Source organism: Hippopotamus amphibius, chromosome 16, assembly GCF_030028045.1.
Source record: "Hippopotamus amphibius kiboko isolate mHipAmp2 chromosome 16, mHipAmp2.hap2, whole genome shotgun sequence".
Lineage (NCBI taxonomy): Eukaryota > Metazoa > Chordata > Mammalia > Artiodactyla > Hippopotamidae > Hippopotamus > Hippopotamus amphibius.
Window position 1 is genome coordinate 50,852,024 of NC_080201.1, and position 16,483 is coordinate 50,868,506.

Below are 16,483 nucleotides of genomic sequence, written 5' to 3' on the forward strand. Positions count from 1 at the left end.
TCCGTTGTATGAACAAGGAAGAAAAAAAAAACATTTAAAGGTGGGGGTGACCTGGACCCCCAAGCCCCACAGTCTTCTTCTTTTTTCCCCCGAACTGTGCCTTCACTTATTCTCACATACTCGGACTTCTTCAAATCAGGTTACAGGATTGCGACAAGGCTGTCTCCAACGCAGAGGTTCTTCTTGAAGTACTTTCTTCACGAAACTATTCTCTACTGGTACACTTATCACAACCAAGTTCTCGTATCAGAGGGTTGATAACTGCAGACGCAGTCAGAGTTATACTCAATGTTAACATATCAGCATCCATCCTCTGAGGATCCCGCCGATATTCCGCATCAAACGCCGCCTCCCTTGCTCCCCAGGGTTCCACAAACCCCCTGCGCCGTCCTTCCAGCTCCGGAATTCGGCCAGGAGCAAGCGCGAAGTGCTCCAGGAAGCGGCGCACGCCCTGCTGGTAAACTCTCATGGCCTCAAAATGCTGAGGGAGGAGGAGATTCGGCACGAAAGCCAGGCCTGGGCCGTTGCCGGGCCTGGGCCGGGGTCTGGCCTCAGCACCCTCTCCCTCCGCGGGCTCCGCCAACACTCTGGCGACCGCTGCCACGCGGGCTTCCCTGGCCGCCGCCACTGGACCTTCCCGAGGTGCCGCCATCGGACCTTCCCTGGCCGCCGCCGTCGCACGGTCGCTGGCCTCCACAGGCTGCGCCGGGGCCGCCGCCCGCCGCCCGCCGCCTACCTCCGCCTGCGGGACGTCGCCGTGGTCATTCGCCGCGCCCGCCGGCGGGACACTGCTGTCTGCGGGCAGCTCGGACATCTCGGACCGCGGGGTCAGCTCGGCCGCCCTCACAAAACCTGGCAAACCGGTACGGCGCGATTAGTGGTGTGCACGGAAATGCGCGTGCGTCAGCGCTGTGCACGCGGGTCCACGCTGCGTGTGGAAACCCACGTGCAGGACCAAAGGGGCCGCGGCTCAACGTAAGAGCATGGCGCATGCGTCCTCCCCGCGCGCGCCTGCGAGCTTCCAGGTGCCACCTAGCGGCGGGAAGTGCCGGCACACCTGAAACTTTCCCCAGATTGTCTGAGGGCGGAGCCGAGCCGTGTGTTGCATTTCCACCAGTTGAATGTGTCCAAGCAAAGTCGCACAAGGTCGCTTCCGGTTGGCTTTCCCAAGATGACATCCTAGGATGCCTCTCCCTAAGTTTCTTGTTCTCCAGTGATTATAATGCCACCTCTATTATATACCAAGATAATCTAGGTTCATGGGTTACTTTGGGGGTAGGGTGGGGTCCTTTGTTCTTTTCCATTTATTATTTGTGTATTTTCTTAAAATTCTCTTAACTACTAAAGCTTTATAATAACATTCCTGTGTTATTTTAAAATGGCTTTGGCTATTCTTCGACATTTATTTATTTATTTGGTGCGCCCTGCCCCCTTGTGGGATGCTGGTTCCCGGACTAGGGATGCAACCCGTGCCCCCTGCAGTGGAAGCGGGCAGTCCCAGCCACTGGACCCCGAAGGAATTCCCCTGGGCATCTATTTTTCTCTAAATCGTTTTTGTACAATGTAACATGCAGGAAAATGTACACAAAATATAAATATACAGCTGACTGATTTATGACAAAGTGAACGTCCATGTAACCACGACTCCTGTCCAGGAATTGCATATTTCTATCATCCCAGAATCCCCCCGCTTCTCACTACAGTCTCCTTTCTACCCTGAGGTAATCACTATACTGATATGTACACTAATCATTTCCTTGCTTGTTTTGGGGTTTTTTGTTTTTGTTTTTGTTTTTTTTTGGTTTGTTTGTTTGTTTGTTTGCTTGTTTTGGCTGCGTTGGGTAGTCGGGTCTCTGCTTAGGCATTTTTTTCCCTAGTTGCAGAGAGCAGGGGCTAGTCTTCATTGCTATGTACTGGCTTCTCATTGTGGTGGCTTCTCTTGTTGTGGAGCACCGGCTCTGTGTGTCTGGGCTTCAGTAATTGTGACTTGTGTGCTCAGTAGTTGTGGTGTGTGGCTTTAGTTGCTCTGCTATGTGTGGGCTCTTCCACCACTAGGGATCGAACCCCTGTCCCCTGCATTAGCAGGCAGATGCTTAACCACTGCAGCACCGGGGAAGTCCTCCTTGCTTTTCTTTCTGTTTTACTACCTAGGGGTACATTCCTGATACTGTAGTTTAATTTTGCTTGCTTTTTTGAATTTTACATACTCTTGTGTCTGCTTTCTTTTGCACATTATTTTTATGAGATTCACCTATGGTTTTCATTGTGGTTATAAATAGTTCGTTTTCTTGATAGATCCATGTTCATTACCATTATTTGCATGTGTCCCATAATATTACAACATTCATTTAAATAGTGACTGTCTAGTTACTTTTTACTTATTCTAATTAACGTGAGAAACATCATGTAAGGAAATTCCACCCTTGATTTTGCTGGTGATGACCCCCATCGTGATGCCATGATTCATGGGCATCAGCAAATAACTCCAGTGACTCATTGTTCTCTGCCCTGTCAGGAGGAGCTAGGCATTAGGTCATGTACGGATCATGAGGTTGCATTTTTGTTTTCCTGGTCCAAGTACCACATGTATAAAACACAACATCCAGCCTTCCTGCTGCTTCAAACACAGCTTCCCCCCAGCATCTTTGCAATCACTGTGTGGCTCCTTTAAGGCAGCGCCCAGGCTAGTTTGGAGACCAAAGGTCCATTGCTCCAACCCTGAGCCTGCCTGGGAAATCACAAATATTTAATAGAATTCCTAGGCTTCTGTAATAACTTACATGAAGCGAAGGGGAACTAGAAATTGTAGTAATTTGGTGTAATCCTCTGGAGGCAGATATCATCCTGCCTTTTGACCCTCCCATTATCCAGAGACAGGAATAGCTCTAAACAAAATTATGGTGTATTAAACAGAAGTGCTCATGTGGGGAGACGAAAGGAAAAATTTGAGACAGCTTCCAGGTTAGCTATTGCTCCCAAGACTGTTCCTGTGTAGCGGCTGCAGCATCTTTGTCTCTGACTCACTGCCAGCATTTCAGAATCATCGGAGGACAGTTTCAGTCATGCTGCAGACTCAACAATTAAGGGAGCTGATATCAGGGGCTCCACGCTGGTATATTTTTACGGGAAAACATAGAGAATTTAAACCCATGGTCATACACTTAACATTTTAAAAGAGGAGATGAATATGGAATCTAGACAAATGGTATTGATGAATCTAGTGGCAGGGCAGGAACAGAGAGACAGGTGTAGAGAACGGACTTGAGGACATGGAGGGTGGGGAATGGGAGGCTGGGACGTAGTGAGAGCATAGCACTGACATGTATGCACTACCAAATGTAATACAGATAGCTACTGGGAAGCTGCCGCATAGCACAGGGAGATGAGCTCCATGCTTTGTGACAACCGAGAAGGGTGGGATGGAGATGGTGGGAGGGAAGCTCAAGAGGGAGGGAATGTGGGGATATATGTATACATATAGCTGATTCACTTTGTTGTACAGCAAAAAGTAACCCAACACTGTAAAGCAATTAAACTCCAATAAAGATGAAAGAAAAGAGGAGGTGAAGAGTTTTGTAAGGAAAGGGACGGAATCTGCTTCTCCCAAAGGCTGCCAAAGCCTGTAATAAATAGCACTGGTGGGAAATTTGTCCTTACTGTGAACGAAGATGTCCTTTAAAGGATGCATACCCATGTTGACCTAAATCAGTAATTTTATGGCTATGGGATGAAACCACAACTCAGAATCTGCACCTGGCTTAAGAGAATTGGGGGAATCATGATGTCATTCTTGCCTCTTTATTACCCCTGAGTATCCTAGGCCTTACATCTGCTCTCTCGATGGGCTTGAGCTGGCTTAATGGTAGATACAGGTAGGTACAGATTTGCCTCTCTCTCCCGAGATATTTAATGCTGCCGTGAGGGCTAAACATGATGTTACAAGCCTTGTCTCTTTTCCCAAGACTGCTACTGTGCTAGATTCATTCCAATTCTCCATCCTCTCTGTTTCTACACCCTTTGTAATATGAGTTTGCAGCTCTTCCCATCAAGAGGTAGCTTCTTTTCCTCCATCCCTTGAATCTGAGCTGGCCTTGTGCCTTGCTTTGACCAATAGGATGTGGCAGAAATGATAGTGTATCTGTTTTGAGACTGGGCCTCGAGAGGCATTTCGTGCTTCCGTTCTCTCTTAGACTCTTGTCTCAACCATGGGAACAACTGTGGAGCAGTTTGCTGGATGGTGGAAGGCAATTTGGGACTGAAGAGAGTGGTCTGAGACAAGGCATTCAAGATCAGTCAGTCCTGGGAATTCCCTGGCGGTCTTGTGGGTAGGACCCGGTGCTTTCATTGCTGGGGTGTGGGTTCAACCCCTGGTTGGCTCGGGGGGGGAAGATCAGTCAGTCCCCAGCTGAGCAGGCAGTTGACTTTTAGGCTCATAGACTAAATAAATGCTTGATGTGATTTGCCATGCAACGTTATTGTAGCAATAGATAACTGCTCCAGAAATTGGTATCAGGAGTTGGGTAGTGCCCTAAGGAAAACTAAAAGACGTAGGGAAAACAGTGAGGAAATGTTATCAGAACAGAAAATATGATAACTCATGTTATGATGTAGTGAAACAATAGGCAGGCTGTCCCCTGTGATTACCCAGAAATAGAACTAGAAACAGACATAGAAAGTATTTGCCTAAGGAGATACCCAGGCATAATGCGGATTACTCACCAATGAGTATGATAAGGTGTAGCAAAAAAGGTTGACCTATAGGAGGAATTGGCTGACTTTCCAGAAGAATGGAGAGGAAACATAGAGGGACTATGACTTGCTAGGTTGGGAAAGAAAGGGTCTTCTCACATCCAGTCTCTCCAACCACAAAAGATTGTCAATGTCAAAAACAGCCTGTGAGTATAAATCAGATTAAAGGTGTGCTTTATGACCTTTTGTTAAAGGGTCAAACATGTGAGGCAGTGTGTAGACGAGCTTCCCAGCTACAGAAGAGGGTTTCTAGGAAGCTTGTGGGCATGGTCCTGCAGCAGCCTGATCTGAAAATAGCAAGACGTCTAGAGGAAAGGTATGTCCCCGCATCCCAGCTTTATTGAGAGGAAATTGACATGTAACATTGTGTAAGTTTAAGTTGTACCCCATATAACTGATTCAAACTACCATGAGGGCGGGACTCTGTCTCTGAGCCCGCCCGTGTGTCTACCCACACCTACTCTTTTTCCTCCTAATAAACACTTCACTTGTTTTACAACTTTCCATTTCTGTGTGGACATTCATTTTCTGCAAAGCTGTATGGGCCAGGGCCTCGTCACTGGCCACTGGTCTAGTGGCTAGAATTCAGCACTCTCACTGCCTCGGCCTGACTTCAATCTCTGGCCGGGAACCAAAATCCTGCTTTCGAGCCACTGCAGGCCAAGGTCCCCCAACATCAGTTGTACCTAGGTTTACGGTATTTCTGTTATAAAACTTATCAACAGGAAAATTAAGTCGGTATGTTAATATTTTCATATTTTCATGATGAAATAGAGATAAATGGGACAAAAGCTTTTGGGTATACATTTTAAGAATAATTAGGAGATCAACTCGATGATTGATGATGACCTAGAGGTGTGGGATAGGGAGGGTGGGAGGGAGGCTCAAGAGGGAGGGGATGGGGGATATATGTATAAATACAGCTGATTCACTTTGTTGTACAGTGGAAACTGGCACAACATTGTAAAGTTACTACACTCCAATAAAGATCGGGAAAAAAAGAATAAGAAAAACAATAATTAGGTTTTATGGTAAGTCTACTTAAAAACAGTCCAGAATTTTAGTATCTTGAAAATTTCTGTTTTTTTTTTTAATTTAAAACTTTAAGAAAATTTTTGGCTGCACTGCCCAGCTTGCAAGATCTTACTCCCCTGACCAGGGATCAAACCGTGGCCCTTGCCATGAAGTATGGAGTCCTAACCACCGGACCGTCAGGGAAATGCCTAAGATAAGTTACATTATGGAAATTCATTGAATGTCTACATCATACTGAACCATTAGTTGCTAAAGAATCTATGTTTACCTACATTTGATCTCTTATATAGAGAGACAATGTTTGGGACTACTGATAAATATATTTTGGTTATACTGAAAATTTGTATATGAAATGGCATATATTTCTAGAAATTAATTTTAAAAATGGGACCCTGAGAAGAGTTTCATGCAAGGTCATGATTTCGGGTGGCCTCGGCCTGCAGCGGCTTGAAGCAGGAATTCCCCCAAAGAGACAAAAAGGAGTGAAACGTGTGTATTAGGAGGAAAAAGGGTACATGTGAATAGACTCACACTGGCAGACTGAGAGAGAGAATCTCACACTCAAGGTAGTTTGAATCACTTACATGGGGCATTTCTTCTGGGTTTCCTTTGGCCGATCATCTTGATTTGCCTGGTTCTGAGTCCATATTTGGTTTATCTCAGGAGGCTCCCCTGTGTGTTGGGGGGTCTTTTAGCCAAGATGGACTCTAGCCAAGAGGCCTGTGGGTCAGATGGCATCACTTACTGTAGGTAACACCTCCTCCCTTTTGACCTCTGAGGAGCCTTTCTGCACACGTGTAGTCGGCAAGGTCTCCTTGACCTTGATAATGAGAAAGAGATGGTCTCTTTCTCTCTCATCTGGGAAGGGTTCAGCTTCTCCTCCCTCCTGCTATTATCTTTGTCTTGGAGTGCCCGTCCACAGGGGACAAACTCCAGCTGTTCAGTGTGGGGCCCATCTATCTTCGGCCTCAGTCAAGACTAAGAGTACATGAAATTTAATTAAATAAATGTATGTTAATAGTAAAGGTGAAATGGTGCAAAACTAGAATTTGGTTTTCTTTTGGTTTACCAGAGTGGTAAAAGGACAAAGGTTTCTTGAAATAGTGATGCTTTTGAGAACAGATTGCAAAGTTTCTTCACCTCTTAAGAAATCTGTTGCAATGTTCTGCATTTGCCTTCAAAATCTTCTACTGTCACTTTGGTTAAGTGAGTAAATAGTGTCATAACAAGTGTACCCCACTAATGCAATGTAAAATAACAGGAGAAACTTTTAGGGGGCGGGTGAAGGATACATGGGAACTTTGTGCCATCTGCTCAGTTATCTGTAAACCTAAAACTGCTCTAAGAATATCTACTAAACAAAAACGTGTCCAGCTTGATTACCATGGAATGAATGTTTCCCAAAGAGACCATAGTGAATGCAGCGGCCTTGGCTCCTGCTGGCTAATCCCCGAAATTGGCTGTAAAAATGATGTCTCACTTCGTTGTTCTTTGCAAAATTCAGTTTGATCAGGGACCTCCTGTCTAATTTCTGGAGGAAGGTACAATAACCCTTCAATAATAACAGTATATACGTGAGTGATAGGAAGCAATGCTTAGACACTAAAGCTGGATGAAAAAAGAGAAGGTGAAAAATTGTCTGAACATCTAAGCCTATGCGACTATAAACAGGAAAGCCGTAAAGCTGCAGATGCTGACCTAAGGAGGCCCCAAGGCATAGCCATCAACCAGGATAGGAGCAGCTGCAGAACGCATGGACAGGGTGGTCTTGTCTGCGTAACCTGCCTTCTAGCCAGCCTCTAAGTGAGTACAGGTTTGCAGACACAGGAACACACTACCCTGTGCTCAATGGCTGGAGTGTAAGCCCACAGGCAGGAGGTGTGTTTTATACAGCTGTAATATAAAACACTTTTTCAGGAGTAAGCGTAGATTACTTCTGAAATTGAACAACAAAAGTATTTCTAGAGAGTAGATTGGTGGTTGCCAGAGGTGGTGAGTGGGGTAGGAGGCGCAATGGCTGAAGGTGGTCAAAAGGTCCAAACTTCCAGGTATAAAATAAGCCCTGGGGGATAGAATGTACAGCATGCAGACTATAGTTGATAAGAATATATTGTATATTTGACAGTTGCTATGAGAACATCTTTAAAATTGTCATCCCAAGAAAAAAATGTATACCTGGGTATGGTGATGGATATGAACTAGACCTGGTACAGTGGTCATTTTGTAACATATGCAATTTCCAAAGTATTATGTTGAACACCTAAACCAATATGTCAGTTATCGCAAAACTTTTAAGACAGAGAAGAAAACAAAACACAAAGGTATTGTTTTAACTGCATGCTGGATACACAGGAGTTTATTCCGTTGTATGAACAAGGAAGAAAAAAAAAACATTTAAAGGTGGGGGTGACCTGGACCCCCAAGCCCCACAGTCTTCTTCTTTTTTCCCCCGAACTGTGCCTTCACTTATTCTCACATACTCGGACTTCTTCAAATCAGGTTACAGGATTGCGACAAGGCTGTCTCCAACGCAGAGGTTCTTCTTGAAGTACTTTCTTCACGAAACTATTCTCTACTGGTACACTTATCACAACCAAGTTCTCGTATCAGAGGGTTGATAACTGCAGACGCAGTCAGAGTTATACTCAATGTTAACATATCAGCATCCATCCTCTGAGGATCCCGCCGATATTCCGCATCAAACGCCGCCTCCCTTGCTCCCCAGGGTTCCACAAACCCCCTGCGCCGTCCTTCCAGCTCCGGAATTCGGCCAGGAGCAAGCGCGAAGTGCTCCAGGAAGCGGCGCACGCCCTGCTGGTAAACTCTCATGGCCTCAAAATGCTGAGGGAGGAGGAGATTCGGCACGAAAGCCAGGCCTGGGCCGTTGCCGGGCCTGGGCCGGGGTCTGGCCTCAGCACCCTCTCCCTCCGCGGGCTCCGCCAACACTCTGGCGACCGCTGCCACGCGGGCTTCCCTGGCCGCCGCCACTGGACCTTCCCGAGGTGCCGCCATCGGACCTTCCCTGGCCGCCGCCGTCGCACGGTCGCTGGCCTCCACAGGCTGCGCCGGGGCCGCCGCCCGCCGCCCGCCGCCTACCTCCGCCTGCGGGACGTCGCCGTGGTCATTCGCCGCGCCCGCCGGCGGGACACTGCTGTCTGCGGGCAGCTCGGACATCTCGGACCGCGGGGTCAGCTCGGCCGCCCTCACAAAACCTGGCAAACCGGTACGGCGCGATTAGTGGTGTGCACGGAAATGCGCGTGCGTCAGCGCTGTGCACGCGGGTCCACGCTGCGTGTGGAAACCCACGTGCAGGACCAAAGGGGCCGCGGCTCAACGTAAGAGCATGGCGCATGCGTCCTCCCCGCGCGCGCCTGCGAGCTTCCAGGTGCCACCTAGCGGCGGGAAGTGCCGGCACACCTGAAACTTTCCCCAGATTGTCTGAGGGCGGAGCCGAGCCGTGTGTTGCATTTCCACCAGTTGAATGTGTCCAAGCAAAGTCGCACAAGGTCGCTTCCGGTTGGCTTTCCCAAGATGACATCCTAGGATGCCTCTCCCTAAGTTTCTTGTTCTCCAGTGATTATAATGCCACCTCTATTATATACCAAGATAATCTAGGTTCATGGGTTACTTTGGGGGTAGGGTGGGGTCCTTTGTTCTTTTCCATTTATTATTTGTGTATTTTCTTAAAATTCTCTTAACTACTAAAGCTTTATAATAACATTCCTGTGTTATTTTAAAATGGCTTTGGCTATTCTTCGACATTTATTTATTTATTTGGTGCGCCCTGCCCCCTTGTGGGATGCTGGTTCCCGGACTAGGGATGCAACCCGTGCCCCCTGCAGTGGAAGCGGGCAGTCCCAGCCACTGGACCCCGAAGGAATTCCCCTGGGCATCTATTTTTCTCTAAATCGTTTTTGTACAATGTAACATGCAGGAAAATGTACACAAAATATAAATATACAGCTGACTGATTTATGACAAAGTGAACGTCCATGTAACCACGACTCCTGTCCAGGAATTGCATATTTCTATCATCGCAGAATCCCCCCGCTTCTCACTACAGTCTCCTTTCTACCCTGAGGTAATCACTATACTGATATGTACACTAATCATTTCCTTGCTTGTTTTGGGGTTTTTTGTTTTTGTTTTTGTTTTTTTTTGGTTTGTTTGTTTGTTTGTTTGCTTGTTTTGGCTGCGTTGGGTAGTCGGGTCTCTGCTTAGGCATTTTTTTCCCTAGTTGCAGAGAGCAGGGGCTAGTCTTCATTGCTATGTACTGGCTTCTCATTGTGGTGGCTTCTCTTGTTGTGGAGCACCGGCTCTGTGTGTCTGGGCTTCAGTAATTGTGACTTGTGTGCTCAGTAGTTGTGGTGTGTGGCTTTAGTTGCTCTGCTATGTGTGGGCTCTTCCACCACTAGGGATCGAACCCCTGTCCCCTGCATTAGCAGGCAGATGCTTAACCACTGCAGCACCGGGGAAGTCCTCCTTGCTTTTCTTTCTGTTTTACTACCTAGGGGTACATTCCTGATACTGTAGTTTAATTTTGCTTGCTTTTTTGAATTTTACATACTCTTGTGTCTGCTTTCTTTTGCACATTATTTTTATGAGATTCACCTATGGTTTTCATTGTGGTTATAAATAGTTCGTTTTCTTGATAGATCCATGTTCATTACCATTATTTGCATGTGTCCCATAATATTACAACATTCATTTAAATAGTGACTGTCTAGTTACTTTTTACTTATTCTAATTAACGTGAGAAACATCATGTAAGGAAATTCCACCCTTGATTTTGCTGGTGATGACCCCCATCGTGATGCCATGATTCATGGGCATCAGCAAATAACTCCAGTGACTCATTGTTCTCTGCCCTGTCAGGAGGAGCTAGGCATTAGGTCATGTACGGATCATGAGGTTGCATTTTTGTTTTCCTGGTCCAAGTACCACATGTATAAAACACAACATCCAGCCTTCCTGCTGCTTCAAACACAGCTTCCCCCCAGCATCTTTGCAATCACTGTGTGGCTCCTTTAAGGCAGCGCCCAGGCTAGTTTGGAGACCAAAGGTCCATTGCTCCAACCCTGAGCCTGCCTGGGAAATCACAAATATTTAATAGAATTCCTAGGCTTCTGTAATAACTTACATGAAGCGAAGGGGAACTAGAAATTGTAGTAATTTGGTGTAATCCTCTGGAGGCAGATATCATCCTGCCTTTTGACCCTCCCATTATCCAGAGACAGGAATAGCTCTAAACAAAATTATGGTGTATTAAACAGAAGTGCTCATGTGGGGAGACGAAAGGAAAAATTTGAGACAGCTTCCAGGTTAGCTATTGCTCCCAAGACTGTTCCTGTGTAGCGGCTGCAGCATCTTTGTCTCTGACTCACTGCCAGCATTTCAGAATCATCGGAGGACAGTTTCAGTCATGCTGCAGACTCAACAATTAAGGGAGCTGATATCAGGGGCTCCACGCTGGTATATTTTTACGGGAAAACATAGAGAATTTAAACCCATGGTCATACACTTAACATTTTAAAAGAGGAGATGAATATGGAATCTAGACAAATGGTATTGATGAATCTAGTGGCAGGGCAGGAACAGAGAGACAGGTGTAGAGAACGGACTTGAGGACATGGAGGGTGGGGAATGGGAGGCTGGGACGTAGTGAGAGCATAGCACTGACATGTATGCACTACCAAATGTAATACAGATAGCTACTGGGAAGCTGCCGCATAGCACAGGGAGATGAGCTCCATGCTTTGTGACAACCGAGAAGGGTGGGATGGAGATGGTGGGAGGGAAGCTCAAGAGGGAGGGAATGTGGGGATATATGTATACATATAGCTGATTCACTTTGTTGTACAGCAAAAAGTAACCCAACACTGTAAAGCAATTAAACTCCAATAAAGATGAAAGAAAAGAGGAGGTGAAGAGTTTTGTAAGGAAAGGGACGGAATCTGCTTCTCCCAAAGGCTGCCAAAGCCTGTAATAAATAGCACTGGTGGGAAATTTGTCCTTACTGTGAACGAAGATGTCCTTTAAAGGATGCATACCCATGTTGACCTAAATCAGTAATTTTATGGCTATGGGATGAAACCACAACTCAGAATCTGCACCTGGCTTAAGAGAATTGGGGGAATCATGATGTCATTCTTGCCTCTTTATTACCCCTGAGTATCCTAGGCCTTACATCTGCTCTCTCGATGGGCTTGAGCTGGCTTAATGGTAGATACAGGTAGGTACAGATTTGCCTCTCTCTCCCGAGATATTTAATGCTGCCGTGAGGGCTAAACATGATGTTACAAGCCTTGTCTCTTTTCCCAAGACTGCTACTGTGCTAGATTCATTCCAATTCTCCATCCTCTCTGTTTCTACACCCTTTGTAATATGAGTTTGCAGCTCTTCCCATCAAGAGGTAGCTTCTTTTCCTCCATCCCTTGAATCTGAGCTGGCCTTGTGCCTTGCTTTGACCAATAGGATGTGGCAGAAATGATAGTGTATCTGTTTTGAGACTGGGCCTCGAGAGGCATTTCGTGCTTCCGTTCTCTCTTAGACTCTTGTCTCAACCATGGGAACAACTGTGGAGCAGTTTGCTGGATGGTGGAAGGCAATTTGGGACTGAAGAGAGTGGTCTGAGACAAGGCATTCAAGATCAGTCAGTCCTGGGAATTCCCTGGCGGTCTTGTGGGTAGGACCCGGTGCTTTCATTGCTGGGGTGCGGGTTCAACCTCTGGTTGGCTCGGGGGGGGAAGATCAGTCAGTCCCCAGCTGAGCTAGCAGTTGACTTTTAGGCTCATAGACTAAATAAATGCTTGATGTGATTTGCCATGCAACGTTATTGTAGCAATAGATAACTGCTCCAGAAATTGGTATCAGGAGTTGGGTAGTGCCCTAAGGAAAACTAAAAGACGTAGGGAAAACAGTGAGGAAATGTTATCAGAACAGAAAATATGATAACTCATGTTATGATGTAGTGAAACAATAGGCAGGCTGTCCCCTGTGATTACCCAGAAATAGAACTAGAAACAGACATAGAAAGTATTTGCCTAAGGAGATACCCAGGCATAATGCGGATTACTCACCAATGAGTATGATAAGGTGTAGCAAAAAAGGTTGACCTATAGGAGGAATTGGCTGACTTTCCAGAAGAATGGAGAGGAAACATAGAGGGACTATGACTTGCTAGGTTGGGAAAGAAAGGGTCTTCTCACATCCAGTCTCTCCAACCACAAAAGATTGTCAATGTCAAAAACAGCCTGTGAGTATAAATCAGATTAAAGGTGTGCTTTATGACCTTTTGTTAAAGGGTCAAACATGTGAGGCAGTGTGTAGACGAGCTTCCCAGCTACAGAAGAGGGTTTCTAGGAAGCTTGTGGGCATGGTCCTGCAGCAGCCTGATCTGAAAATAGCAAGAAGTCTAGAGGAAAGGTATGTCCCCGCATCCCAGCTTTATTGAGAGGAAATTGACATGTAACATTGTGTAAGTTTAAGTTGTACCCCATATAACTGATTCAAACTACCATGAGGGCGGGACTCTGTCTCTGAGCCCGCCCGTGTGTCTACCCACACCTACTCTTTTTCCTCCTAATAAACACTTCACTTGTTTTACAACTTTCCATTTCTGTGTGGACATTCATTTTCTGCAAAGCTGTATGGGCCAGGGCCTCGTCACTGGCCACTGGTCTAGTGGCTAGAATTCAGCACTCTCACTGCCTCGGCCTGACTTCAATCTCTGGCCGGGAACCAAAATCCTGCTTTCGAGCCACTGCAGGCCAAGGTCCCCCAACATCAGTTGTACCTAGGTTTACGGTATTTCTGTTATAAAACTTATCAACAGGAAAATTAAGTCGGTATGTTAATATTTTCATATTTTCATGATGAAATAGAGATAAATGGGACAAAAGCTTTTGGGTATACATTTTAAGAATAATTAGGAGATCAACTCGATGATTGATGATGACCTAGAGGTGTGGGATAGGGAGGGTGGGAGGGAGGCTCAAGAGGGAGGGGATGGGGGATATATGTATAAATACAGCTGATTCACTTTGTTGTACAGTGGAAACTGGCACAACATTGTAAAGTTACTACACTCCAATAAAGATCGGGAAAAAAAGAATAAGAAAAACAATAATTAGGTTTTATGGTAAGTCTACTTAAAAACAGTCCAGAATTTTAGTATCTTGAAAATTTCTGTTTTTTTTTTTAATTTAAAACTTTAAGAAAATTTTTGGCTGCACTGCCCAGCTTGCAAGATCTTACTCCCCTGACCAGGGATCAAACCGTGGCCCTTGCCATGAAGTATGGAGTCCTAACCACCGGACCGTCAGGGAAATGCCTAAGATAAGTTACATTATGGAAATTCATTGAATGTCTACATCATACTGAACCATTAGTTGCTAAAGAATCTATGTTTACCTACATTTGATCTCTTATATAGAGAGACAATGTTTGGGACTACTGATAAATATATTTTGGTTATACTGAAAATTTGTATATGAAATGGCATATATTTCTAGAAATTAATTTTAAAAATGGGACCCTGAGAAGAGTTTCATGCAAGGTCATGATTTCGGGTGGCCTCGGCCTGCAGCGGCTTGAAGCAGGAATTCCCCCAAAGAGACAAAAAGGAGTGAAACGTGTGTATTAGGAGGAAAAAGGGTACATGTGAATAGACTCACACTGGCAGACTGAGAGAGAGAATCTCACACTCAAGGTAGTTTGAATCACTTACATGGGGCATTTCTTCTGGGTTTCCTTTGGCCGATCATCTTGATTTGCCTGGTTCTGAGTCCATATTTGGTTTATCTCAGGAGGCTCCCCTGTGTGTTGGGGGGTCTTTTAGCCAAGATGGACTCTAGCCAAGAGGCCTGTGGGTCAGATGGCATCACTTACTGTAGGTAACACCTCCTCCCTTTTGACCTCTGAGGAGCCTTTCTGCACACGTGTAGTCGGCAAGGTCTCCTTGACCTTGATAATGAGAAAGAGATGGTCTCTTTCTCTCTCATCTGGGAAGGGTTCAGCTTCTCCTCCCTCCTGCTATTATCTTTGTCTTGGAGTGCCCGTCCACAGGGGACAAACTCCAGCTGTTCAGTGTGGGGCCCATCTATCTTCGGCCTCAGTCAAGACTAAGAGTACATGAAATTTAATTAAATAAATGTATGTTAATAGTAAAGGTGAAATGGTGCAAAACTAGAATTTGGTTTTCTTTTGGTTTACCAGAGTGGTAAAAGGACAAAGGTTTCTTGAAATAGTGATGCTTTTGAGAACAGATTGCAAAGTTTCTTCACCTCTTAAGAAATCTGTTGCAATGTTCTGCATTTGCCTTCAAAATCTTCTACTGTCACTTTGGTTAAGTGAGTAAATAGTGTCATAACAAGTGTACCCCACTAATGCAATGTAAAATAACAGGAGAAACTTTTAGGGGGCGGGTGAAGGATACATGGGAACTTTGTGCCATCTGCTCAGTTATCTGTAAACCTAAAACTGCTCTAAGAATATCTACTAAACAAAAACGTGTCCAGCTTGATTACCATGGAATGAATGTTTCCCAAAGAGACCATAGTGAATGCAGCGGCCTTGGCTCCTGCTGGCTAATCCCCGAAATTGGCTGTAAAAATGATGTCTCACTTCGTTGTTCTTTGCAAAATTCAGTTTGATCAGGGACCTCCTGTCTAATTTCTGGAGGAAGGTACAATAACCCTTCAATAATAACAGTATATACGTGAGTGATAGGAAGCAATGCTTAGACACTAAAGCTGGATGAAAAAAGAGGTGAAAAATTGTCTGAACATCTAAGCCTATGCGACTATAAACAGGAAAGCCGTAAAGCTGCAGATGCTGACCTAAGGAGGCCCCAAGGCATAGCCATCAACCAGGATAGGAGCAGCTGCAGAACGCATGGACAGGGTGGTCTTGTCTGCGTAACCTGCCTTCTAGCCAGCCTCTAAGTGAGTACAGGTTTGCAGACACAGGAACACACTACCCTGTGCTCAATGGCTGGAGTGTAAGCCCACAGGCAGGAGGTGTGTTTTATACAGCTGTAATATAAAACACTTTTTCAGGAGTAAGCGTAGATTACTTCTGAAATTGAACAACAAAAGTATTTCTAGAGAGTAGATTGGTGGTTGCCAGAGGTGGTGAGTGGGGTAGGAGGCGCAATGGCTGAAGGTGGTCAAAAGGTCCAAACTTCCAGGTATAAAATAAGCCCTGGGGGATAGAATGTACAGCATGGAGACTATAGTTGATAAGAATATATTGTATATTTGACAGTTGCTATGAGAACATCTTTAAAATTCTCATCCCAAGAAAAAAATGTATACCTGGGTATGGTGATGGATATGAACTAGACCTGGTACAGTGGTCATTTTGTAACATATGCAATTTCCAAAGTATTATGTTGAACACCTAAACCAATATGTCAGTTATCGCAAAACTTTTAAGACAGAGAAGAAAACAAAACACAAAGGTATTGTTTTAACTGCATGCTGGATACACAGGAGTTTATTCCGTTGTATGAACAAGGAAGAAAAATAAAGCATTTAAAGGTGGGGGTGACCTGGACCCCCAAGCCCCACAGTCTTCTTCTTTTTTCCCCCGAACTGTGCCTTCACTTATTCTCACATACTCGGACTTCTTCAAATCAGGTTACAGGATTGCGACAAGGCTGTCTCCAACGCAGAGGTTCTTCTTGAAGTACTTTCTT

General features: G+C 45.3%; 2 protein-coding genes across 2 annotated transcripts; both read right to left on the reverse strand.

Annotated features, from left to right (window-relative positions):
- Nucleotides 1–205: 205 nt before the first annotated feature.
- Nucleotides 206–814, reverse strand: LOC130837927 (EP300-interacting inhibitor of differentiation 2-like). The gene has a single exon (XM_057710643.1). The coding sequence runs from the start codon at nt 812–814 to the stop codon at nt 206–208; it is 609 nt and encodes a 202-aa protein (XP_057566626.1).
- Nucleotides 815–8,349: 7,535 nt separating this feature from the next.
- LOC130837924 (EP300-interacting inhibitor of differentiation 2-like) lies at nt 8,350–8,958 on the reverse strand. The gene has a single exon (XM_057710641.1). The coding sequence runs from the start codon at nt 8,956–8,958 to the stop codon at nt 8,350–8,352; it is 609 nt and encodes a 202-aa protein (XP_057566624.1).
- Between the last annotated feature and the right edge of the window lie 7,525 nt (nt 8,959–16,483).

Excerpts from the sequence above, each read along its gene's own strand:
- LOC130837927 (XM_057710643.1), bottom strand. The coding sequence starts at position 814 with ATGTCCGAGCTGCCCGCAGACAGCAGTGTCCCGCCGGCGGGCGCGGCG.
- LOC130837924 (XM_057710641.1), bottom strand. The coding sequence starts at position 8,958 with ATGTCCGAGCTGCCCGCAGACAGCAGTGTCCCGCCGGCGGGCGCGGCG.